The following is a 24968-nucleotide window of genomic DNA, read 5'->3' as shown; positions in this document are numbered from 1 at the left end:
GACGTCCGAAGACATGCCGTCTGTAGATCCCCCACATCTTAGGCCACAGAGATCGTTTCTCCATGAACCTGGAGCATTCTCAGACATGGCTTACTCACCATTCTACTCTGCTCTGTCTAGTTCTGCTCTGTCTAATTCTGCTCTGTCTAGTTCTGGTCCATATAGTTAATATCCTCCAGCAACCACCCGGTCTTTGCATTTGCGGAACGACAGCTTCAGAAGGACAAGACATACGCAAACTCACCATGACCACCATGATCCCCCCCACAATGCGTGGCATTGTAATCGAGGAATTCAACAAACCATATGTCTACCGCACCGATATCCCAACCCCAAAACCAAAGCCCGGAGAGATGCTCATCAAGATGAAAGCCGCGGGGTTTTGCCACACAGAACTCATGGCTGCAAAGGTTCGTTTTAATTCTTTATTCCGTCATGCTGCTCAAAGAGTTAGAAGAAGTGCTATTGCTAATTGCATGTTTCCGTAGGGGGATTTCAACAGTGCACTACCTATGGTGCCTGGACACGGTTAGTGAGATCCAACTGCGATAGAGGCCAACCGATAGTATCTCCTTAACTGACAGCCGATAAACAGAGAACGTAGGGGTGATTTGTGAAATCGGGTCAGATGTCAAAGGTGACTTCAAAATCGGCGATCGAGTCGGCGTAGGAATCTTCAGAGACCTTTGTGGTAGGTCATGTCTTTTTCAATCTTCCCACGTCTCAACGCTATTCTGACTATCCAAGGAAAATGCCGTGAATGCCTCCGTGGTTCTACAAACTACTGCATCTCCAACACACTCTCCGGTCTAACTATTGGCGGTGGCATGGCCGAATACATGATTGCGGACCCGCTATGGACAGTCAAGCTCCCAGATGACATGCCATTTGAAGTGGCGGCACCACTCATGTGCGCTGGTTCTACCATGTACAATAGCATCCAGCGCGCAAAAATACCAACGGGGAGCATTGTGGCTATTATCGGACTGGGTGGGCTGGGACACTTGGGTAAGTTCTGTCTCTTGAACCACTCGTACACAATTCCGGAATGGTATTTCATACTCGACCTACGCAGATCTGTTTGTAGCTGGGTCGGGAGAATGCACGAGCAATGGCTAACATCACCAGGTGTCCAATTCGCAAAAGTGATGGGCTATAAAGTCGTTGCGATCGATACGCGAGATGAGCCCCTCGCCCTAATGTCCACACTCCCGCCACGGCTCCAACCCGATCTCGTCCTGAATGCCAAATCTGGCGTCCCTGCAGCTCTTGAAGCCATCTCTACGGCCTTTTCGTCCTCCACCGTTCCCTCTCTCCGTGCCACTGGCGTCGATTTTGCCCTCGTCTCTACTGACGCCCTCCCCGCCTTTGCCTTTGCGACCGACATCATAGAGAAGCACGGCACTCTCGTCGTTGTCGGGCAACCGGAAAAGCCGATCCCACTGCCATACAGTGTCTTCATCTCGACAGATCTCGTCGTCATTGCTGGGTGTCTGGGGCAGCCGAGCACAAACAGTGAGATGTTGGCAACAGTGCAGCGGGAGGGTATTCATGTGGAAAGGAGGGCTTATGAATTGAGCGATGTTGAGAAGTTGATCAAGGATTACCATGACCCTGGAATGAAGGGCAAGTTGATCTTTAAGATTGAGGATTGAAGAACGGAGGAGGCGTTGGAGAGTTGCCGACCTGGGATTGTTTTGGTATCATTAATAAATACAGATTGAGATGATTTTGTGATTTTATATGTAGGCAAGTGAATAGTACGCTATAGTTCTTTTGATATGCCCTCTTGTAGCAAATAGAACCACCATTACCAATTTACGGTTTGATGTAGCAGGCCCTTGGTAGGAGAATCGCGGTGTGAAATGATTTCCGTATACCTTGAGACCGACACTACCCAAGTGGTGATGGAGCTAAACGTCCGACTGGACGTAATCAATTATTTATGATAATCTAGGCTATATCATCCCAAGAACCTACTTAAGTCCGCCAACTAACATTGGAAACAGATAGTAAATGAAGATGAATTTAGAAATGTACTTCAGGACTGTAAACGATAGGATCGTATTCCATAACTCTTTCCTTCAAATCCTGCCTCTCTCTAGGAACCTTTTCGGAATCTCTACTCTCTTACACCTCAAATACTCGGCCACATTCTTCCCCAACACGTCGTACGTGCTCGAGCTCGCCACACCCCTATCCAGATGATCAAATAACAAAAAGTGCACAGCCCAAATGCCCGGCAGCTCAAACCTTTCAACTAGCTTTCCATTATAGTCGTCACCCAGCAACTCCTTGACCTTGTCTATGCTCAGGATACTACGCAGCCAGTCGTACTCATCCTCGTGACGGACATAGAAGCCACAGTTCGAGTTGGATGCCTTGTCGCCGGAGCGAGCATGCACAATGTAGCCGAGCGGCGCGAGAGTGGTGGGGCCGAAGGAGGCCAGGTCGACGGGCGAGTCCGTATTGTAGGAGGGCTGATGGCGAGGAAAGATTTTTGTGACAGTTGGGCTAGGAATTTCGATGATTTCGCCACTTTCCATGTGCACGCGGTGTTGGACAGCGCTCTGGGGCATCAGCGCGGGCCAGAATCCTGGTACTGCTTCGGCTCGCCTTGTCTTGTATCGCAGGCAAACTGCGCACCGGGGTAGGCAGCCATAATGTTGTCGATGATAGGGCGCAGAAACTTCTCATACGACAGGTCCTCGACATTCTTGGCCTGGGCGAAGATGCGAATATCACAGGTAGCAGAGTCTTGAGTGCGAGGATCCAGGGGTGGGCGGCCGTTGGTGCGCACCACGAAGGTGGGTAGGCAGAGATGGGGAGGAGGGAGCGTAGCTGGGCTTCGAGCATGGCGGCCTTTTCCTCGATGTCGAGACCGACTGCGAAGTAATGCGCTTCAGCTTGGTAGCCACCGGTGGCAGTGATGGAGACCTTGGTTGTAGGTGGTGGCTAGAGGTGTTAGCGAGTGCCGAAGGACTGGAAGATGACTGATAGAGGCAAGGAGCTCCTATTTCATCTAAACAGTGAAATAGATGGACTTACGGGAAGACCCTTTACGCCAGTAACCTTGACACGATCCGTGCCGACTTGTTCGAACTTTATATCTCGCAGCTCGGCCGTCACATCACTGTTAAAGTACCAGGGGCCCTGGATCTCGTACAGAAGCTGACTCTTACACGTCTCAATGGTGACGCAGCCATCTGTGTTGTCCTCCTTGGTCACCACGAATGAGCCATCTTCCGCAATCTCGGCAATAGGAAATCCGAAATCAAGCACCTTGGCGCCGAATCTCTTGAAGCCGGTCCAGTTGGCACCACAGACATAATTTCTGCACTCGATCAAATGACCACACACAAACGCACCAGCCAGTTGGTCGAACTGCTCGCGGGTCCAGCCGTGCCACCAGATCCCGGCCGCCATCACGGGGGCAGCGTCAGCGACACGTCCGCATAGAACAATGTCCGCACCCGCAGACCAGGCGGCGGCGATGCCAAAGGCACCGAGGTAGCATTGAGCGTAGATGGGCTCGAAATCCCAGTCCGCGAGCGGCTTATCAGTAGTAAGCGCCTCGAGGCCGTTGCCGATCTTTTGCTGCTCCTTAAGCATATCCAACGACACCTCGTCACCCTCCACCCAGGCCACTTTCAACTCGAGGCCTTGATCTTTGATCATGCCGCGAACAAAGGCAGCGAGTAGCGCAGGGTCAGAGGCTCCAGCGTTACAGGCGAATTTGATCTTCTTAGCGGCGAGGTGTTTAAGTGCTGGGCGAAGGGATTCAATAAAGGTGGGCTCGAAGGCACCGGTGGGGGCAGCACTGAGTTTAGCAAGGTGTTTGTCGGCGCCTCGCTTGGACATGTTGTACTCAGACATCCAGTCACCGTGGATAACGTCGACGTTTTCATTCTTGGCGATACGCTCAAGGGCGTGATGGCGATCCGTCACAGCTCCAGAGGAGCCACCGATGCGAACCGCACGTTTCAATGAAGAGGGCATAGTGAAGCTCGGATTAAGAGTGTATGATGAAGGGTATCTTGACAATTCAGGATAAATGGAGGAATCTAGGAAGAGCTGCATAGAATGCTGCATCGAGGGGTGGAAAGCAAGTAAAGGATAATATATACACTTCTCCCGAACGACAGTTTGGGCATTTACTTGGTCTGTCTACAACCTTCCACTCATACACCAACGTACATGTCCCAAATGAAAACATCCAGACTTGAAGTGTGACGTGCAGGGTTATTAGCGCCATCGGGGAGATCCGTTGGCTCCAACTTCTCTCCAAAGTTGATGTGTTTTCGAAATTGAACCTGGTCAGATGTTTCCCCGCAGAATCCACTTCTTAGTCTGTTTATCTCCCCGATGACCCCAGAAGGAGTGAAAAGAGGGGCTATACTTATCCATCTCCGCCGATCTCCCCGACAAGGTCATGCATCAAAGCTGAAATGGAAGCGCGGAAAGACGCCATCGGACTTGTCTCCCGGCGTCACCCTGTAGAGTAGTAACCAGGCCACTCCTTCGGTGAGTCAGTGCGGCATACTTCCGCCTACGCCCCCGACTGGATACAGCGGTTACCTACTCCGCTGCCCGTAGTCGCAGATAGAGAATCCTAGGTGGTAAGGGAATCTAGGGTCTAGCTATTGTAGCCTGCTTTACTCAGATCCCGAATCCCGGCAGGTGGCAGGGTATTGAGGGATATGGGGAATCATTGACTGTAGTATCTTGCCCAAGTCGTGAGGTGACACGGAAGGTTGCAGCAGTGAGTAGCTGAAAGTGTATGGCTTGCCTGCAGACTTTGTATTAAATCGTAGTAGGGCAGACCGGCGCTTAGAGCTACGACAATAATCTATCTGCGTTATGCATTCGCATCACACAACTCTCTTTGTGTTCAAGACGTATATCAAGACGAGGCAGTTGGTTCGGGAAGGGAGGCCATTCCATCCTTATCGCAGCCTGACGTTTCTTGGTGTTGTGGATCATCATTATGGACAACTCTCTGTAGTCAGAGGATTGAGGCCAGATGCAAGCGATACAGAAGAAGGATTAAAATAGTGGCCGGAAGCAGGGCTTCACGTAGTACAGTTTTATCGTGCCGCAACGCGCAGCCGTCAAGCACCGGCGTCGCGTTGATGATATCATCAGGAAATCCGGGATATTACGGGCTGGCTGTCATCTGCTGGGTCATAGAGCCCCCTGCGACAGTAAATTCATTTCTCATAACACGTGAGCCTCAGACTGCCTATTTCCATGTCTAAATTCGTCACTCGTTACACAATCTCTGCCGCGCTCGTTTCTAAACGCCCTCGTCGTCGCTGCCCTCGCTGCCTCAGTGGTATAACAAGCAGTTTAGACCACTCGCTGATCCTCGTGCGAAAATACCAAATGATAAGCACAGTGATAGTTAAGCTTATCGCTACAATGACAAAGGGTGCTAACCAAGCTGTGATCTCAGTTGCGCCAGAGTCGCTAGCTCGGAAGGCAACACTGGAGAATAGTGTCTTTTATAATTAGCGCCGGTATCTAGAGCAGGCAAGAGACAGAGGCTTACTGCCGTAAAGGTCCCCGGAAGGAAGATCATGGTGAGGACTGTGATTGCATGTACTGAAGAACTGTCCTGGGACATTCGATAAGATGTGCTTAGAGCAAGGGAGCTGTCCCCTTGCGTGACCATGTTGAACACCTATACCCATTGTTAGCCTGGGACCTCTAATATATGGGGTCAGTAAACTAACAAAGCCCATGGCTGTCTCTTTTCGGGTCTTGTATTGCTCGAGCCAACTTTGCTGATAAAGATACGCATCGTGCACGTATTGGAGCGCTGTGTGGGTACGGCTGACGGATGTCCCAGGCCCTCCTCTCCCCGTACGCTGGCAGAACTGCGTGTGTGCCTCGAGCAGCTTGACACTCAGCTTTACAGCCGAACTAGCGCTCCCGAGTCCGGTATTTATCATCTGCGATACTGAATACAGTTGGCGGGTGATGCTAGATAGTTCTTTGCGGGAGTCGAAGTCATGCATATCTTCAGTTTGCATGTTCTCCAGGTCCTGGCTGTCGGAGTAGTCATTGACCTTTTTGAGCTAAAGTTGTGTCAGGAACAGATACAGCCATGCCCAGATCTAACGTAATAATCTCTTGAAGGGTAGTATTATACCTGCGTCATTAATCGAATGCGTGTGTCGGCAGCGTAGATGGTCGCTTGTTCAAATGCAATATTGGACACCATCGAGTGCACAAGAAAAGGACTCGTCGCCAGCTCCCTTCCCGACACCAAGGTGTGGCCGTCTTTGGGAGGGCTAAGCTGTATGAGATCCACGAAAGAGAACCAGATGCCATCGTCCGGAGCAACGACTAGGTAAACGGTTGTATCGGTGGCGACGGAGTAGGCCATGTAGAGAGAGCAGGGCGCCTTATTGCCCTGCATGGCGCCCTTCTCCTTGTCGTACCGACCTTTTTGGTGCCATCGCGGATGTTGGCAGAAGAGCTCTGTGCAAGTTTTAGATGGTACAACGACTACGGCTGGTATGACCGGAGTCACCAAACACGTCCTGGTGGTGCCTTGGATCAGTCTTCACCTGGGACAGGGCGGACCAATAATTTGGACGTCCGACGAGGTCGAGCAAGAACCCGGCGTGGATATCGTAGTAACTAAAGAGTTTTTTGGCGAGCGACTTTGACATCCAAGCTTTTTGCTCAAACGATGCATTGGGGTCTGCCTCAAGCTTGACGCATCTAGTTGATGAAGTGTCAGCCACATGAGGACGCGAATAGTTTGGAAAGGGATCTGCTATACATGACTATCAGAGCTGGACTGCCGGTGCTTGACTCGAGGAACTGATCTGTCAGCACGGTGGCACGAACAGAAACCCAGACAACTCAGCATTAGACATACATCGATTGTCGCCTCCACCTGTGCATCGCTCTGGTCGGTATGAAATGCTAGAGGCGTCTGTTAACCACGGGAATTGTCCTCATAAGCGAGCTCCCTACCGAGTCTGTTTTCGGGTCCCGACACGGTCAACACATCTAGTCTAGAGTCTGGGAGGAAGTTTGCTTCGTTGTTAAGCACGTCCAGTCCGAAAAGGCCAAGTCCAGGATGCAGCGACAAGTCCAACGTGGCAGGGCGCGCGTAGAGTGAATCATCCAGCATAGAATTCGCAGTCAATCCCGAGTCAATATGTTTCAAGCGCTGGGGCTTATCGTCGGCCAAGGTTGAGCCTGTCGAGTCAATCCTGGAGAGCTCGCGGCTGGGGATGCTGAATGACTTGTTTGCTGTGCCGCGAACAGTGGGGTTCTGTTCTGGCAGCCGATGAGCCTTATCTCGGCTCATTTGATGGTCCAGTTCCATGGCAGATGCCCTTGATTGCGGGTGAAGAGCGGTGAAGGCCTTGAGATGGAATGGTGGAAACCGGCCCTTTTCCTCGCATGAAGAGGCTCTCATAATGAGGCGTGACAGCCTCGCAGCCTGATTTTGCACAGGGGTGGTGGCCTCCAACGGGTCATCGGCCGCCTCAGCCGCTCAGCCGCTCGCAAATGCCGCATCCTGTACGGCTCAGCAGTGCTCGATCTGGTGGGGACAGCCTCCTTCTTTTGCACTTTCATGCGCGTCTGTATCATCGATGGTTGCCTATGTCGCCGAGCCAGCGAAACAGCTTCAGCTCGCGCCACCGCCTCAGCGCCGCCTCATTTTCTACCTGCAGGATTGCATCGCCTCGCCGGATCCAGTGACCGTCCAACATGTCGCGAGTTGGCGATGCTCATCTGAGGCTGGTCATCTTTCAGCCGTCACCCACTCACCGACTGTTTGTCTCCGATGACTCAATCAACACTTCGTAGCCGACCACGTTTTTGCTTCCTTTCTTTCTTTCCTCCCCCCAGCGGGTTCCTCGAATAATCTCATTCTGGCTGTGCATTTTCGGCCCTTGCAAGTACCTTTTACGTGCCACTGCTGGCTTGGTTGTCAACGAATAAGAAACCAAAGGCCGTTTATGCGACTCCATGGTAAATATCGATCCTCCTTATTGAAAGCTGGAGAGTAAGAAACTCATGCGCCGCTATGTGGACTTGACAATGCGAATTAAGCTGTGGCTATTTCGAGCAGCGCTCATCAGACTCTCATATATCTGCCATCATCAGTCTGGATCATATCCCCTCTCAGCTCCCAATGGCACATGCCTATTCAGACTTCGGCACACCTCCGGCCTCCAAGATCTTCTGTGGCCCGATTTCCAGCCATTTTTGCATCGTCTCTTCGTTCTTTGTCCAGATCATGCCCAGCATTCCACCAGAGTTGGCCCCGAGAGGGTCGATGCCAGCCTTGCTCCTGGGAATCATGACCATCCTGTGCCTATCCATGATCATGTTGTGCGGCGGGGCTCCGCCCTCCTTGGTAGTCTTCCGGTTCAAGGCGCGCTCGACTTGTTGCAGGCCCTCCCTGTATATAATCAGGCTAACGTCTGGGTCTAGGTCTTCTTCTAATTTGCGTTCGTAGTAGGCAAACGGCAGGGTTTCTTCTGCTTGGTCCAGGTTGCACCACGGCGCTCCGTCAAAGGACTCCTTGGGTATGGCCTGGAGATGCTTGTGTTCCCTGCTGCACCCCGCCTCGGCGCCGCAGTTGAAGAAGATGAGATGGTCACTACCATTCATGTTAAGCAATGCGTGGATTGCGCGAAAGTCTTCAATGTCCAGCGGCTCCCGTTGTCTTCTATGGCCGTCGGCGGTGAGAAGCAGGTAATGGGGGCGATATGAAGCGAAGCCGTTGAAGGCGAGGAAGTGCGCAGTCCCCAGCTTGCATATCTCGGTGCCGATTGTATTGATATCGCTACCTGGTCTCGGATTTTCTCCCGTCGAGCCATTCAGAACCACAGAGAGAGGGGTGGCAGGCTTGTTCTCGAGGGCTTTGGAGATGCGGAATTCGAACTGCGGTGTTGAAGATCAGCACAAGGGCCGCACCCAAACAAATCGGGATTCCCAATCGCTCACATGAATTCCATTGATCTTTCGGGTCTCTGTTGCATACGAGTAGTCGTACTGGATCACATCATCCTTGACCAGCCGATCAAACGTGGCCAGGATCTCAGGCTCAGAGGGAACGCTCCCAGATGAAGTGGCCGCAAGCAGCATCGGCTGTAGCGGATCTCGGTTTGTTTCTCTCCCAGGCATTCCAACGCTTCCAGTTTAATCGCTGCCAGTACGTCGTCTCCAGAGGCAAGGTTTTTGAAGAATGCTGAATGAAACTGTCAACCTCTTAATCCCGCAGTTTCGGGTTGATCAAGGGGCCCATTGAGGCAGTGCTGTCCGTGAGACAGTAATTAACCCCCTCACGTAAGCAGTTAGTGAACGGGAGACGACGTTCTCAGACGATTGGCGGTGAAATATTAAGCGAGGGCGCAAGGTTTATTTAATTAAGCTGCTAGTAATTAGAACTAAGGAATTTATCGGGAGGATACTTTAGAATACAGTAGATAGAAATTCAGCTTTTAGTTATTAAGTTGCTATCTCTTTAATAAATACTATAATAATTTAAAAAGATTATATATATATTAAGCTAGGTATTAAATTATATAAATTATTATTTTAATAGTAGCTAAAATTTAATATTATAATTTTAAATTTTTCTTTTTTTAAAAAAAAAAATATTATTAAATAGTTTATTTTTCTTTGTAATAAATTTAAATTATAAGGGACTTTATATAAACTATTTAATATATTTTAAATATTTTAAAATATTTATAAAAATAAGTTATAATTATTAAAACTCTTAAGATTCTTAGAAACTTATAAATAAATATAATGTGACAGGCGGTTAGGGACACTTGGGCTAGCTGGTCGCTAGCGGGGATGTCTCTAGGGTGACCCGGATGGGGTTAAAAGGGGAGGTCAGTGCCGTCACTGGGGGAAATGATCGTTTTTTCTTTTCATCAGAGATTCTTCCTAGAAGTCAGAGAGGCCGGAAGGGCTCGAGGCTGCTAGGGAGTCTATTAATTGATTGCCTTTATTTTTAAGAGATTTATTTGAGCCTTCTTGCCGTTACTACGCTCCCTGTCCAACCTCCGTCTTCAACCTCCCTCAGATATCGGGCTGCCGCAGGCCCCATTGATGCCTTGCCAGCGAACTTTCCTGCGACCGACCCGATATTCTATCTCATGAGATGCTTCCCTATCAGGAGACATAAGCCTCAGATTGATCCGACCTCATACGCGTAATCTGGTGCAGCTTCGGGCTGACCGGCCAAGACGCCTGTGCGACGACTCTCTGTGTATTTCCCCTAGGGTAAGTTAATGAGTTGGGTGTTGTTTTCCGTCCCTTCCTGCTGCTAAAATAAATAATTTTAAAATACTTCTTATTAGCTAAAGCTTAATAAATAAAGATTTTGTAAAAAAGCTGTTAACATATATCGGAGTTATCGTACTTTAATTCACTTTATTAAGCAACACAATATATAGGGTATATTACCGATACAGATTCCATCTGGAGCGATGGGAGTATGAGCTATGTGTAACGGTCGTGTCTTCTGGTCTGCCGTAGACGTGGTCTAGGGTAGGCAGAAGGCTGGTTGCTGGTGGATAAACCGTAGGTTTATGTTAGCAGAGCGGTTAGGGCGTCACTTACAGAGTAGGTGTTACGTCTGGTAATAGTCAAACACAGTGATGCGTAGCGAGTCAAGGTGATTGAGGTAACCAAGTTGTATTGATAGCTGAGTAGCTGCTCATACTGGATGTGCACTTCTCAGGTGTCTATATAGTTGCGTGGATCGTAGGATCGTAGCGACGATCCAGTGATCCCGACGTGGTTGGTTGAAATTTGTGGGTACTATATTTACTGCCAGTCCCGACCGCCCTGTGGCTATCCGAGCCATGCACGGGTCGTGACACTATGCCAGAGCATCTACAATGTAAGTTACTAACCGATCCAGCTGCTTTCCAGCATCCGGCCGACACAGTCTAGCTACGCATTTGATGTCGCAACATACTAGGGACAACCATTTGAACCGTCGACTCTTTGCTATGGCGGACAATGGTTATCATGATGGTACCAAGTGCGATATGGATGGGAATGTCTTTAGTGGATGCGGAGATGGTGTTTATGTTTGGTCTCCGGGCGGCGTCTTGATTGGCAACGTCTTGATTCCAGGTAGAGCTGCGAATCTCTTCTTTGTAAAGAGAGGTGAGCTGTTCATCCTTAACAGTAAAAGCTATGGCGGGCCGTATAGCAGACTCGACGCGCGGTGCTCTTTTAAAGATGTAATGGACAAGAAGATTTGGCCCAAGAGAGAATTATGGGCGCAATGAGATGAGGTCAACTTGCTCGCTCAAGATTCACGAGTGAGGAGGGATTGGATAGTTAGACGCGACAGGAAACAAGTGACTTTCCGCCCGCTTTCTTATCGTTACATTTGCGAGATGTGCAGGCACAGATCACTGTACGATCTCCTACGATCAGTTAATTAAATATTGGAGCTTCCTCTTCCCCACAGGTCAGACTTCCGTCAGAGGAGCAGCGGAGCCTCAATAAATCTATAAATGTGCTCATTTTGGTCAGGAACAAATAGGCAACCTGATGGTCGATTGTTCAATCAGCCACACCAAGTCCTCACCGAGAACGCTCAATGATCAGTCGTATCACCCTGCATCAGTCGTATTACTCTGCACGACAATTCGTCGAGAACGGCCGCATGCGGACCACCAGGCAATCGTTCGCCTCGTTTTCGCCTGCAGGTTGCATTTCCCCACCACGTCGTCGAATAATACCACCTCGAGAATGTGACTGCAACGACAGTTGGCCACTAGTGACTCGGCGGCTGACCGGCCAACTCCTGATTGGGCTGTTGGTGAGAATCGTGTGATACATGTACTTGCATCATGCCGGGCTGACTGCTGCCTGGCCCCCACAACTTGAAGCTGGAAAAGTCTGCGGCCAAGTATAAGCGTGGGCATCCCAAGTGTTCTGCGGGGTATTTTCACCCTCAACAATCCTTCTTCAGTCAAAATGTCCTACCCAGAGTCTCGAGTCATGCAGATGAAGTTTGGAGGCATCATCGCCAACCTGGAAGGGAGGAATAACGCCTTTTTCCCTGACCCCGTTGAAAACAGCACCTTGGCTGAGCTCAACACGCGAGTCAGGCGTCTCGAAGCCAACCATGGCATCACTCTCGCCCCTGCTAGCTTGAACCCGACCTGGGACTCGCTGGCATTGCGCATCTGCCGAGTGAAGCAGAAGACGGATCTGACCTACCCTCCCAAGGGAATGGCCAACAACGACTTTTCTTCTATGGTTCCCGACGACTTGGACATTTCCATCGACACACTGCAGACGCTTTGCTCGGACCTTGTCAGATATCACCCCTCAGCACCGGCGCCTTCGTGGCCGAAATGCGCCCATGATGATGAGATGCTGGATGTCATCAGGCAGAGAATGTGCCACGCCGCTGGAAGAAACAGAATTGCCGTGACTCCAATTCCCATCACCCGGTTGGAAATTTATGCCCAGCTCATTGGCATTACCCTCAAGCTTGAAGAGGGAGAATTGCCCAACATGCGGGGTATACCTGGACCTCCCTTACCACTACCACCTGTTCCCAAAAAGGCATGCTGCGGCTGCTGTATTTGCGCATGCCACACACCTCCTCCAAAGCACCAAGGAATCTATGTTCATGAGAACAGGAGGACCCCGCCAAGCTACGGCTACGGCAGTGAAAGGGAAGTGCCAAAGCGAAAGACCTTTGGATTCGGATGGCTTAAGGGATTGGCCTTTTGGCGGCGATCCAAGGGTAACGATGATGCGTCATCGTACACAAGCCGAACAGGAAGCACCTTTGTAGACCGCTACTAGAAGTGTGGTCGCTAAGATGGAATGGTGGTGGATGTCTCTAGCTTGGTTTTAATCGGAATTTCTTTCGCTCTCCAGATTTGCTGCATCCCTTCAACCAATTGCGTAGGACACCGTACCACAAGCTTTAGCTAACCAAAGTGTACCATTCCAAAATCGACAAGACGCTGCAACATACCTTGGGTAATAAAGTACAAGACCATATCCTTGAGTCGTGGCATATTATGTGACATGATAGAGGGCAGACCCGTGGATGAAGAATGCGCGTATTAATTTTGCAATCAACCCTGCAAATGACAAGGGTCGCTATTCATGCATGGATTAATGAGCCAAATCCTTTCTTGGCCAATGAAACACCCATCATTGACTGGGATCCGGGAATAACCGCCCCATGAGCTGTTATCATTTCATGCCATCAAAAATCGGCCAACGCGTCAAAGTACACCGCCATACCTCACTCATAATCACGGCGGGCGACGCGTCAACTCAAATCGCAATGCTGTGCTTTCTGAGGCCAGTGAGGAGTCTGGTGAAGACCCTCGTCCTCATTTCCCTCCCCGTCACGATTTTGCCCTTCTTAAACGGCCTTATCGAAGGCGTTTTCGTTGGAAACTATTTGCTGGAAACCGGATATGCTTCGGCCCTCTATTTGAAGCAGGATCTCGAAGCAAAGGATTTCGCCGAGCATCTCATCGTCTCTAGTCAACGCGTTGTCGACGCTGTTCTTCCACCGTTTCACGTCCTAAGGCTTCATGACCCTACAGACTGGTGGGAAAGGTTGGGCCTGGAGCGGCTTGATTTTGATAAGGAAGCTTATCCTCCCTATGGGAGTCCCGACCCAACCAGTTTCGCAAGTTTGCATGGCTTGCACCGACGAGTCAACGACCCTGAAGAGGAGCCATGGCATCACTGGGTGTATGCTTCTGCGCAGCCATGGCATAGGGAAGAATTTCTCATGGATGGGTGGGATATTGCGTTTGAAAAGTTGATTCGATATCACTACGCCAACCCATCCGTCGCATCTGCCAGCTTCAACTACATTTCCTGCCCAGAGAGCTTTCTTTGTGCGTCTTGGAGGGTCCATGGACCAGCCTTGTTGCATTTCACCACAGAAGGTGAGATGGATGGAAAGGTGGAGGATCAGGTTCCCAATTACGACACAGTTACTGTCCGCATCATCGAATTTCCCCTCAAAGAAAATCTGATGCTGCCTGGTGTCTTTCCGAGTTATTTCAACCAACTGAAAGCCGTGACGGAAGACGACGGTTGGGCATCTCATTCGCCGCAGTCCGAGTTTAAACAGTTCCTACGTCGATATTCCGAGGTCTGCGAGAATTCAGAATTTGCCTACCCTCGCTCATATGGACGACTAGCCAAGTTGGAACGAGCTGTGCTCTGGACAATGAGCTTCGAAAATTCGGCCTCGCCTAAAGTTGCCCGTTTTATCGCCATCTGCTTATCGGGCGCGACCACAGTTCTTGGCTATCGAGCCTTGAACAAAATTCTCGACCTTTTGGGGTACAACACGCTTGAACAACCTGCGCCCACAGTAAAAAATGACGAAATTTTAAGTGTTGAGCAGTTGGAATTATTTTTCGCTTCCCTGGAAGATGACACAGAAGAAAGAATAAAGTCCACTCCCGAGGGAGCTGAAACTTGGAACGCGTTGTGGGATACCTTCCAAAGGCTGTCAAAGGAGAAAGAGGAAGAAGAAGGTGTGGAGGAGTGATGGATAAATAAAATGTACATACATGATGTTTTAGCCCAAACTCTTCTCATTGCGGACATGAATCTATTTTCCCACGCTGGTCCTAAAAAGAGCACTCGATATTTGACTCTCTGAAGGCCTGCTTCAACACTGCCTGCTTAGTTTCGAGTCCTGGAAATTCGACCTTGCGGAGGCTCGGGAAGTATACTCGGCTCTTGGAAGCCAGTTCAAAGACGTCGTCCCACATATGGTCTGAGCAGGATGTAAGTCGAAACGATTGAATTTTCCGGGGTAGAAGACTCAAAAGTCCAAATTTCGTCGAGGAAGGGTCATCAGACCTAGTAGCCCTGATATTTCTGCTGTCGATGCTTAAACTTTCGAGAGCCGTCGTGTTGAGACTTTCGATCAAGTGGGAAATCGGTAGACAAAACGCAGGGTCAACGGCAAGGTCGAAATGCCGAAGGGTATCGCGGCGGATCATAATGGCCTGTTCGATTTGAGACGGTGTGGCATCGGTATTCTCTAAAAGAGCAAACTTGGGAGTTTTGAAAGTGAATGATGCAAGTTTGGGAAACGCGCTCATGGTTCTTCGGAAATCGTCCTGTGCCATGACGCTGCGCTCCAAAACCAATGTCCTGAGGTTGTTATGCTCAGACAGAGCCGCCACAGCACCAATCCCACAAGCTTCGATTGTTTGGAGATTGGGAGCTGATTTCAAAATGTTTTTGACTGAATTCAGCGAGACCTGACTGGATCTGTATCGACATATCAGGGTGAGATGTCGAAGACGAGGAAGCCGGCACCGTCGGAGAAGGGGGACTGGTTCATTGCATAACGCAAGCTCGAGGAATTCCAAGTTGGGGGCTAGGCAGATAAGAAGGCCAAGCTGAATCAACTTGAGATCTTTGCGGATAAAGTTTCTGTCGATGCCGCTACGATCGACGTAGCTCAGGCGTTTCAGTACTGGCTGGTCTGGGCCATGAACGAATTTATCTGCTAATTGGTTAAGGAAAGCCATCGCATCAAGGTCAAGCTCACCTACCGACCAAAAGTTGGTGACCGAGCCAAGTTCTTTGACGTGGGATGCAAGGTCGGGTCTTGAGGACAATGTTTTGAGTAGTGCGAGGGTTTGAGGACCTCGAGTGACGGGGAAGTGGTATAGAAATGGCCTGGCAAAGTTGCGCAGCCACCTACATGCATGAAAGTGACAGATTTGCCAGGGCGCTGAGTCGAGGCGGGCTCAACTCTTGGCGTCGATGCTGCCAACAAGGATCGAGTCGTGATAATGGAGCTGTCCAAGGAGGGGTGCAGTGCGGGCACAACTGCTGGCAAATCGCTACCAACAGTTCGGGGGGGATTCGTTCAAGGGGAAACATTGAATGACTATAATGACACCAGTAAATGGCATGACGGGGGAGAAGGCTCCGGCGTCTTCTTATATGCAATCAACCTGTGAAGGTTCGGCAGCATCACCCTCCCAACATTAATTAGCATTTCGAATAATTGACAAGTTCTTCCTGACCCAATTACAGTGCGTAGATACCACATCATTCGAGAGCTCCACCGGGCAGAAACACAGCCTCCAGACAGCAGTGGGACTCAGCCTTGCTACCAGAAATGCCAGAATAATGTTCAGCCCCAGTTTATTGAGTTGGATGCTGCCCTTACTGCGTGTAGCCTATTGTCAGGACCAAACCATGGGACGAGTGTTGCACTCGAACGTGAATCTGCTTGCTATACCTCCTAACTCATAGAGTTTCAACTTCATAATTAACCTTCAGAGAATCAGAGGTTCAAAAGCATCGCGTGCTTGTGTGGTGTTGAGTCACGGCATCAATGCTGCACAGCTGGCAGGGTATCAAGTTGATATACACGGGCCAAAGTTCATCCGGCTTCATGGTCTAGTGGTATGATTCGTGCTTTGGGAGCTCTGCTCAACTGTACGAGGCCCCGGGTTCGAACCCCGGTGGAGCCCTGTTATCTTTTTGCCTCGTGAATCATCTAGATATTACCGACTGGAGGTCTAGACATTCATTGTAATGCGGTTTATCAAGGGAAATTCTGTCCGTTAAAGAGCAAGTGAGATCGCTTAGTCGACCAGGAGTGTCTTGGTCTACTTTATGTGACGGGCTTGTGTTTGACCGAGCCCAAAAGGGATGTAAAAATTTGTACGTTCAGTGTTGAGGGGTTGGAGATTATGAATATCAAGGCCATTCCTCATTAAACCTTTTATGCTGGTTGGGAGTTGTCTGAAACAAGACGCCCACAGTTCACCTGCGGAAGACTCTGGTCTCATGCTAATTCAAAACCACCCCTTTCCCTTTCCTTTGGGGCCATACTTGGGCTTAGGAAGGTTCTTAGGCTCAGATGGGCCATCTTTGGGCTTGGGAGGGTTGCAAGTCCAGCAGCGTGTAGAGTCAACCTCATTCTCCACGATAGCTTCATCCTTCGAGCAGTGAATTTGATGCACCCTCTTTTGGCAGATTTCCCAACGGAGATCTACAAAAATACAGCCTCTGCACGCAGAACATACGGATTTGTATTCAATAAAAGTGCACATTCCAGCGATGCCGACTTGGTATCGGAAAGAGATTAAGATTCGGGTCCTTGATGGGGATGCGGTTCTTGGGGCGATGCTCATATATTTGTATCAATACACTGGTCTGATTCACTCACTGCAGGAACGCAACTTCGTCACCAGCTTGACAGTGTCCAAAGCGTCCAATAACAATAACACGCCAACCCTCCTTTCTTCCTGTGTGACTTCCTTCGCTACATATGGACTCATGTGACTGATCTTTGTCATGGCGCAGTACCAACATATTTTTGAAGCTACATGGTCCTTAATCATCGCTAGTGTGACTTGACGTGTAAAAGGTTGGCGCTCAAGGCTGCTTTATGTGGCAGTTGTGCCAGAAAGGGTCGTTGGACCTCGGCGTGACCTCTCAATGCGTGTATGAGTTTCTTTACCAAACCATCACCGAGAAATTTCGTGCAATATTATGGTCAAAGCAGATTATTCCAATGCTTCCAGAGATCAGATACCCTGACATTGAGCGTTTGATCAATCCTAGATATGCATTTATCACCCCACGTGTAGTCCATGCACTGTCGTGAACAGAAACCTGAATTCTTTTCGAGTAACGGAGGGAGCATTTTACGCAAATAAGATAGCAACTGACGAAACAGAGAGGGCGGGACTATGGTAGCTACGCATTTGTTGTGTTACCATTCACTACTCCCTCTTTCCTGAGCCTTTCGGAAACAGATTCCGTAGTCTCATCGGCTCGGTCTATACCTCGTAGAAAAGAGGAAGAATTAAGAGCTGAGAGGAAAGGTGAATGAATACGGGCCTCTATGGGAGTTTTTCTCCTGATGCTGGTGTGGAGAGGCATGGTATTAAATGATTTAAGCCTCCAATTGGACCATGAATATTCTGATGCATAACTCATCATCCCCGAATTCCCCTTCATATCCGCTCAAGTATATAAACTAACGTTGCATATATAGTTTAATCTTGCAGGGATAGCATTTTTGACTCGTCCTGTTTGCTTCTGGCTTCTTTATAATGCCACAGGAACCTATTTCCTTGGTTTTGGTGTTGCGTGCCACGTAACATTTGTAAGTCACAGTTCGAGAGGATACTGTATCACCACACACCCCACAAATGTAAGACATTTCGCCTTGAACACACATTGTGTGAGTGAAATTCTGTGGTTTGAGGGTCTGGTTGTTGGAATAGGGAAGTGATGGTTCAGTTCTTGTGAAGACGCAGTTAAATATTTATGCACAGTTTCTCCTCGTGAATTCATGCATGGTTTTAGTTCAAAAATGATGGTCTTTCTGGACAGCCACTGGAAGAAAGCAGTGAATAGGTGGTTGTCTTTGAGATTTACCCTAGGTTTAGGTATCCTAAACTCAATAATTTTGAGGCATCCTCTCAGATTCGTTGGATTCTCGTCGGAGGTGAAACCTGGCAGATAGAGCACAGATTGTGCCCACACCTGGCGTCACATATCCACAGGACCCTATTTCCTTGCTTTCAGTGCCAAGTACAGCCGCGCATTTTTGCTGATCTAGTCTGTTGATAAACTTCGGCGGCAGTTTGAGTAGTAAACCCACGTCTGGCCCTGGGAAAACATGGTTGATGTCGAGACGGAGGGTAGTGAGTTGGGGAGGTGGTGTTTTTAGTTTCTGAACTATACCTTCGAAGGTAAAAGGCTGTCTATTTGTCTGCATTGGAGGCTGGTTAATTATTGTGTTGATTAGTGTTAATATGAGGACGATAAATTTATCATTAATTCGCATTAATGATATAAGTGGTGACTACTTATTTCTTGCTTAATTACATGGAATCATTTCCTACCCCTCCTCCTTTTTGCCTCCTCAGCCTTGCATGGTGGACACAATGTAGATCTGTCCGGCGGCGGCTGTATTAGGGAGCCACAGGAACCTGTGCGCTTCGAGTTGGTTTGGCTTGCTGCCTCGCATTTGTCGAGTTTATACCCAGTCGTGTACACCCAATTGCATCTCCTGCAGTAGAACAAGGCTTCACCTTCCATGCACATGGTGGCGAGGGACTTTACAGTTGTTATAAGAATGAGATTTGGAAAGCAGTGTGATGTTGGAGTTTAGCGTAGGCATTTAGATAAGAGGTTGCCTATTTATAGACGATCAGGATGTGTCACTGAGCAATGTCACAAGAAACCAAGAATTTCGAAGTTGCTTTGTATCTATTCAATGATACCTAAAGAGTTTCCTTCTTCAACTTGGGTATTTTGTCGATCTGAGCGGCACATCTAGGACAGGCCTTGCTCCAATCTGCCGCCGGTGTGTTGGTCGTGCCACAGGAGCCCACTCTTTGATTCTCGGTACTTAGTGCAGCCGCACATCTTTCGGTTATCCACAAATTGCTATACTTCGCACCGCAAATCTTGCAGTACGACCAGGTGAAGCCTTGGAGGCACATGGTTGAGTTTCTTTTGGGGTGGTTGTTGAAATTTAAGGCGAAGCAGTGAGTTAAATTGAAAGTCAAATCAAGCCGCCCTGGGTCGGGGTGTGGGCACGTAGAAGTATCCGTTGGAGGTTTGTGAATGGATGATTTCCTGGAATCAAGACATGCATTCACTTACTTGAATTACATTGAATGATGCAATATGCCTAGACTTAATTGGGGACCTACTGAGTCGGGGCTTTCCGGTCTTGGGGATAAAGGTCATCTGATCGGATGCTTGCAGCCACTGGAATTGGTGGGTTCCTTCAACAGGAAATGCCATACCGGGTAGGGACCAGTAGCCTGACCTATTGGGGCCATAAATTGGGAAGATCCCAGACGGGATCTATTACCAGGAATCATCCTTCTAGCATCTCATTCAATATACAGTGTTTTAATATATTCTTTGAAGGCCTATCAGAGATTCATTTGATCAAATGGTGTCAGCTGAGAAAGTTATCTATTTCATCCAGTCATACAATTCATCCGCGCTCCAGACCTGACCCTATCCGACCTTTCCGTGACAACACCATTGCGGTCATCACAGCTCTGCCTCCGGGTGGTTTGTGTGTTCTTAGTGACCTCTGTTCACTCCCTCACTCACTACTATCATCTCTGGTTCCTAATTACAACGTCTCTTTGCCTCACACCTTGTATGTCCCACGTCGCTCCTCGTGGCTCTGCTCAAAACCTACCAATTATTGCACGACCTTTCTCGGGTAAGTTTTAACTAGGTCGTGATGGCCCGAAATTTCCTCAACAATGATACGATTATGTGTAAACGGTTTTTGACGGATAAACCATCACTGTTGTTTGATGCTAGATAATCTTCTTTGCAGGTCACACCTACAAGATACAAGCCTCACTAGCAATCATTCCCGTCTTCTCCTTTCCAGTAATGACAAACTTGGAGTAGAGTTTTAATATTTGCTCTCCATAAGCCTAACTCTTCTGTTTGGAGGCACACACGTCGCACAACCCGTTCGTATCCCTCTCAGGCATATGAACTGTGCCACAAGAACCCATTGCCTTTGACTCAGTCCGGCTCGCTACCTGACATATTATTGATATCCAGATGGAGTTAGCCCGGGCATGACAATTCCTGCATACTGTCTGGTGATAGCCCTGGATACACATGGTAAACTTTGTTGATAGTTTTGTTGATAGTTCTGTTGATAGTTTTGTTGATAGTTTTGGGAAGATGCTTCGGCTTACTTAATAAGTGAGTGATAGAATCTGGAGTTGGGTACTTGGGTCGACGGTGGATATTTATGTATCTTCACTCTTGTGAATCAATGCTGGTGTCGCAACATAATATGTTGTCAGCTTCGCTTAACGCCAGTTACTACGGACAGCCGATTTTGGGTTTTGAGACATCGGGCCTTGTGGCCTTCCGTAGTTACGTTCAAAGCGAGGTTTTTGTAAACCCGGAGTTCCCCCATTTCTGAATCGCGCATAAGACTATTCGAAGATGATCGCTGCTGTCGCTAGTCACTGTCTAGACACACCGGTGTACGACAGCCATGGGACCCCCAAGCTGCACTGCTTCGCCTTCTCAGAATACTACAGGCTTCATCACGCAAATTACCAGCTGCGCTTCACTTCATTTACTTCAATGTTAAACGAAATATCTCGGATCGCCACCTATATAACTTCGAATGCGGCCTGTTTGAGAATTATCTTCACAACTTCAATTTACTCATCCCATTCAACTTCTACTAAATTTGAAAAACCGCCCAAATGTGCTGGAACATGATGAAGAAGAGGGTCTGCAGCAATTGCGACAGGAATTTGGGGCGACAGTTGGTACAAGAACCTTGCGAGGACGCAGTGACAATGGATAGGTTTGGGAGGTGTAAGAACGGAGTGAAGATGAGGGATGCAACAGAGCCTTCTGAGTGTGGTGTTTGCCGGAAACTTCGAGAAAAGCGCAAGGGCAAGCAGGTTGACGTGGAATAGCAAGAGCTAAGGCTACTATCACTTCCTCAATTAATCAGCAAGGTGGACATCACTCAATAATGCGAATGCTCAAATGCATTTCAGACAGGCTGCCCCACAACAAAGCATCACGGAGTTGACGATGCACAATATCATTGCCCTCAAAGAATTGCTGTTATGTAATATACATTATTCATTAAGCGTATCAAACGACCCGGATTAATTTGTAGCACCGGGACGTGTGAATCAGCGACTTGACGCTTTCTGGAACCCGGCCGCTGGACAACAATATCTCAAAACGACAACGTTTAGACGAAATTTATCTCGATAGCATCTTCCCTTGTTAATCTCCTCTCTACCAGCAGCAACTACTACTACTACTACTAGCCAGCAGTTCGGTAGTGCCATCAATGCCTCAGCTTAACTGTGTCCGAGTGCAAGGGATGCAGGCCTGTGGGGAATTTGGTCAACTTAAGCAGCCAGTACTGCACTTTACACTAGCAGTGCCGGGCTCGCGGGCTGCATGACCACGCTGCCCAAGTTCTCCGAGCTCGACTGGGACATGAACAATATGCTTTCCTTTCCGTCGACGCAGTACGTCAACGCTGGCACTCCGGAGAGAACGTACTACGTCTACGACCACTCTGGCAATAGAGTGCGCAAGGTAACCGAGTCTGCTGCCAGACCCGGAGAAGAACCACGCAAGCAAAGAGACACGCTTTTTCTCAGCGGCGTCGAGCTTCAGGTTCGAAGCGGGTCCGATCTGTGGATAGCTCGCGTGATTGGTGACGATACCCTAGCCATGGTCGAAGTCAGCAGCACTCGACAGACCCCCTTGGTGCGCTTCCAGACGGGAGACGGCATGGAGCCCGACGACCAAGCTCAGCTCGTGTCGTACGAGGAACACTCTCCGTTTGGCGCCGTTGTGTACTCGGCCGTGTACGGCGAGGTAGAAGCTCCCCGGACATACCGATTCGCCAAGTACGAACATGATCGCGAGACGGGGTTGTATCATTGCCAACACCGCTACTACTGCCTGTGGCTCGGCCGCTGGACCTCGCCTGATCCTCTCGGCGATGTAGACGGGCCCAACCTCTACGAGTATGTCAAGAACGATCCTGTCAACTCGTATGACCCGCTGGGAATGTCGAAAGTCAGCAGCACCCGAGAGAAGGCGACAGAGTTAGTGATGGAACAGCGGACAGTTATCCGTAAAACCAGAATCGACAACCATAGAGACACAGCGGGGAATAGCGACGGACTGCCGAACGCTGTTACTGGCACATTGCTGGACGGTGGCACAACCAGCATGCTCACACTATTACAACGCGCAGAACCGGGAATACAGCTGCACCATGTCTACCCGCAAAAATTCAGAGCCAAATTCGCGGCAATAGGCATCGACGTGGATGTCTATACAGTGGCCATTGACGAAAGGGTGCACCGCATCTGCACACTTGGGGGGAAAGACGGCGACATCCAGCTAGAATCTTGGAATAAACACTGGGAAGTGTTTTTCTTTAACGATACGCTTGAAGGTTATGATCATCAGATGTCGTTGTTGGATAAATGTGATACACAGGAACAAAAAAATGACCTCATATCAGGGCTGCGGTTGAAAGCGCGCAACTATTGTGGTATCATCAATGCTATGTTTGGGATAAACCCCGATGTCTTCGGAGAAGCGCCAAAATACTTGCCCTACAAGTATGTGACAGGTATACACGAAACTGAGGAGAAGACTGCCTTGAAGAAATTTTACCAGACAATCCCGGGTTCGGTGAGCACGGCGTCTATAGCCTCCAATGCGTCAGACAGCGGCGCATCCACATCAACCAGCGGCGCATCCACACTGTCATTTGACATCAAGGATCCTTCGACCCTTAAAGAGGAAAGATTGGCAATGGTAACGAGTTGGGGCTGGAAAATAAATAATTGAAAAGAATAAAAACGAGTTTAGTTGCTTTTAATATAATATCTTGTGTTTTGAAACTACATGCCATTATAAAATGAAGGAATTTCATCTTAATTTAAATTAATTAATTAGCCAGTTCATAAAAAGTAACTTGTATATGAAGAACTGGCCAAATACTTGATTATAATTATCAAGGCGAACATCCCGCACACGTGCTAATTGGACAGAGCTGATAAGAAAACGCCCGAAAGAGGGCTTTCGAAGCCAATAACTGGTCGGGGTGAAATCAAGAGCTCGTGAGCTGGGAGGGACTCGTGATGCCTACAAATCAGTTGTGAGTCGGGCCGCCACTGCGACGAAAAGACAGTTACAGATTCTGCCAATTGTGACCGCCTGGTCATGTAGCGCTGCAGAAAAGGGGTACGACGTTGCATCGCCTCGTTCCTCAAGACATCATTCATTCACTCATCTTGCATGACTACGCAACCAATAACAAAGAATCCAACAAGGCTAAATGTCTCAATACATTCTTGCAAGCTCCAGTGGGCTCCTCTGCCTTGAGAAGCCTAAGCCAAATGCCAACCCCATCTTTCTCCAGGCAGAACATGAGTGGACCAAGTCTGACCTGGACGAAATTTGTCAAGACTTGTTCAAAGCTGTATCTCTAGAAAGCCCGTCCCAAGACTCGCGCACAAGACAAGAAAAGCGAGCTACATCTAAGCGACCTACAAAGCAGGGCAGGCTAGTCAACCGAGACGGCATCATAATTTGGAGCCCCCCAAGCAAATACCCTCCGCGAGCAGGATCATGTGCTCTCGCCAGCTGCAGCCTTGAGAGCACAATGAACTTCTCCTCGTCTCAGGCACATATCCTGGCACTCCCTGTCGAACTTCGGCTCCGGATATATCGCCATCTTCTCATACTCGAAGACTTCCGCTTGCCTACTTTTTACCCTAGCATCGGCAGCCTCCGCACGTTGGCCCGCGCCAAGCAGCGCGAATCCCTTGGAATATCTGCGCAAGTACTCGCCACATGCCGTCAAATCAACTGGGAGGGAACTCCAATGCTTTATGGAGAAACCTGTTCCGTCGGGAGTTCTACTGGCCGCGCAAGTGGTACAAGAAGAGGCAATATTTTTGGCCAGTGTCCGACAGTTGTCGACTCAAAGCAGAGAACTTGCATTCCGTATCCCGCATTTCCATTTTCCGGCAGTACGAGCAGTGGCTTCTCGATAATGGAGACCTAAAGGTGTTTCGGGACTTTCCGGCCTTGAGAGAGTTGCACGTGGGCATCAACTTTGCCGGCCTTGCCAAAGGTGTAGACCTCCAAGTGCTCTGGCAAGACGTTATGAAGTCAGTCAGTCGAAAACAGCCAAAACTCGACCGTTTAAAGTGTTACATCCCGCTTACCTTCGACCGAGACTACCGTGATTGGTGTCAGCGTTGCTGGAGTCGACCGTTAGATTTCAGCCTTCATCAGATAAAGCGCAGACAGTTTGAGGAATGGATACCAGCTGAAAGTTTATTCCCCGACCAACAGCTTACTTGGTCATTTACAACAAACACTTCTCAGTATGCAGGGCCATC

General features: G+C 49.0%; 10 protein-coding genes and 1 non-coding gene across 11 annotated transcripts; 7 read left to right on the top strand and 4 right to left on the bottom strand.

Moving 5' to 3' along the window:
- Positions 1 to 269: 269 nt before the first annotated feature.
- BGZ61DRAFT_506299 (chaperonin 10-like protein) lies at positions 270 to 1655 on the top strand (the record flags this gene model as incomplete). Its single annotated transcript, XM_046251862.1, has 5 exons — positions 270 to 410; positions 489 to 528; positions 596 to 691; positions 748 to 1008; positions 1129 to 1655. The coding sequence occupies 5 exons, from the start codon at positions 270 to 272 to the stop codon at positions 1653 to 1655; spliced, it is 1065 nt and encodes a 354-aa protein (XP_046104244.1).
- Positions 1656 to 2084: 429 nt separating this feature from the next.
- On the bottom strand, positions 2085 to 3999 carry BGZ61DRAFT_494085 (uncharacterized protein; the record flags this gene model as incomplete). Its single annotated transcript, XM_046250735.1, has 4 exons — positions 2085 to 2568; positions 2604 to 2757; positions 2883 to 2955; positions 3049 to 3999. The coding sequence occupies 4 exons, from the start codon at positions 3997 to 3999 to the stop codon at positions 2085 to 2087; spliced, it is 1662 nt and encodes a 553-aa protein (XP_046104243.1).
- A 1297-nt stretch (positions 4000 to 5296) lies between these two features.
- On the bottom strand, positions 5297 to 7441 carry BGZ61DRAFT_532666 (uncharacterized protein; the record flags this gene model as incomplete). Its single annotated transcript, XM_046253893.1, has 9 exons — positions 5297 to 5324; positions 5383 to 5501; positions 5552 to 5683; positions 5736 to 6080; positions 6155 to 6486; positions 6539 to 6732; positions 6794 to 6834; positions 6893 to 6939; positions 6991 to 7441. The coding sequence occupies 9 exons, from the start codon at positions 7439 to 7441 to the stop codon at positions 5297 to 5299; spliced, it is 1689 nt and encodes a 562-aa protein (XP_046104242.1).
- Positions 7442 to 7999: 558 nt separating this feature from the next.
- On the bottom strand, positions 8000 to 9490 carry BGZ61DRAFT_452174 (uncharacterized protein). The gene is made up of 2 exons (XM_046245926.1): positions 8983 to 9490; positions 8000 to 8919 (listed from the first exon to the last, which is right to left on the bottom strand). The coding sequence occupies exons 1-2, from the start codon at positions 9160 to 9162 to the stop codon at positions 8176 to 8178; spliced, it is 924 nt and encodes a 307-aa protein (XP_046104241.1). The 5' UTR covers positions 9163 to 9490; the 3' UTR covers positions 8000 to 8175.
- Positions 9491 to 10902: 1412 nt separating this feature from the next.
- Positions 10903 to 11457, top strand: BGZ61DRAFT_452169 (uncharacterized protein). The gene has a single exon (XM_046245925.1). It carries the CDS (start codon positions 10959 to 10961, stop codon positions 11289 to 11291), a length of 333 nt encoding a protein of 110 aa, XP_046104240.1. The 5' UTR covers positions 10903 to 10958; the 3' UTR covers positions 11292 to 11457.
- Positions 11458 to 11893: 436 nt separating this feature from the next.
- On the top strand, positions 11894 to 13186 carry BGZ61DRAFT_452167 (uncharacterized protein). The gene has a single exon (XM_046245924.1). It carries the CDS (start codon positions 11989 to 11991, stop codon positions 12829 to 12831), a length of 843 nt encoding a protein of 280 aa, XP_046104239.1. The 5' UTR covers positions 11894 to 11988; the 3' UTR covers positions 12832 to 13186.
- An 82-nt stretch (positions 13187 to 13268) lies between these two features.
- On the top strand, positions 13269 to 14649 carry BGZ61DRAFT_452165 (uncharacterized protein). Its single transcript, XM_046245923.1, has one exon. It carries the CDS (start codon positions 13325 to 13327, stop codon positions 14555 to 14557), a length of 1233 nt encoding a protein of 410 aa, XP_046104238.1. The 5' UTR covers positions 13269 to 13324; the 3' UTR covers positions 14558 to 14649.
- On the bottom strand, positions 14640 to 15554 carry BGZ61DRAFT_532662 (uncharacterized protein; the record flags this gene model as incomplete). The annotated part of the gene is made up of 1 exon (XM_046253892.1): positions 14640 to 15554. The coding sequence occupies one exon, from the start codon at positions 15552 to 15554 to the stop codon at positions 14640 to 14642; it is 915 nt and encodes a 304-aa protein (XP_046104237.1).
- An 872-nt stretch (positions 15555 to 16426) lies between these two features.
- On the top strand, positions 16427 to 16511 carry BGZ61DRAFT_t127. The gene has a single exon. It is a non-coding gene; the product is annotated as a tRNA-Pro (tRNA).
- Positions 16512 to 21990: 5479 nt separating this feature from the next.
- On the top strand, positions 21991 to 23406 carry BGZ61DRAFT_478194 (uncharacterized protein; the record flags this gene model as incomplete). The annotated part of the gene is made up of 1 exon (XM_046248988.1): positions 21991 to 23406. One exon carries the CDS (start codon positions 21991 to 21993, stop codon positions 23404 to 23406), a length of 1416 nt encoding a protein of 471 aa, XP_046104236.1.
- Positions 23407 to 23840: 434 nt separating this feature from the next.
- BGZ61DRAFT_32902 (uncharacterized protein) lies at positions 23841 to 24789 on the top strand. The gene has a single exon (XM_046238978.1). It carries the CDS (start codon positions 23897 to 23899, stop codon positions 24626 to 24628), a length of 732 nt encoding a protein of 243 aa, XP_046104235.1. The 5' UTR covers positions 23841 to 23896; the 3' UTR covers positions 24629 to 24789.
- Positions 24790 to 24968: the final 179 nt, after the last annotated feature.

This window comes from Ilyonectria robusta (genome assembly GCF_021365365.1).
Source record: "Ilyonectria robusta strain PMI_751 chromosome Unknown BGZ61scaffold_10, whole genome shotgun sequence".
Lineage (NCBI taxonomy): Eukaryota > Fungi > Ascomycota > Sordariomycetes > Hypocreales > Nectriaceae > Ilyonectria > Ilyonectria robusta.
Note: the sequence above shows the minus strand (reverse complement) of the source record. Positions and strands in the feature narration are given on the sequence as shown.

Coding starts and splice junctions, on each gene's coding strand:
- BGZ61DRAFT_452165 (XM_046245923.1), top strand. CDS start 13,325: ATGCTGTGCTTTCTGAGGCCAGTGAGGAGTCTGGTGAAGACCCTCGTC.
- BGZ61DRAFT_452174 (XM_046245926.1), bottom strand. CDS start 9,162: ATGCCTGGGAGAGAAACAAACCGAGATCCGCTACAGCCGATGCTGCTT. Junction 8,920..8,982: donor GAAAGATCAATGGAATTCAT/GTGAGCGATTGG, acceptor TCAACACCGCAG/TTCGAATTCCGCATCTCCAA.
- BGZ61DRAFT_452169 (XM_046245925.1), top strand. CDS start 10,959: ATGTCGCAACATACTAGGGACAACCATTTGAACCGTCGACTCTTTGCT.
- BGZ61DRAFT_452167 (XM_046245924.1), top strand. CDS start 11,989: ATGTCCTACCCAGAGTCTCGAGTCATGCAGATGAAGTTTGGAGGCATC.
- BGZ61DRAFT_32902 (XM_046238978.1), top strand. CDS start 23,897: ATGTCTCAATACATTCTTGCAAGCTCCAGTGGGCTCCTCTGCCTTGAG.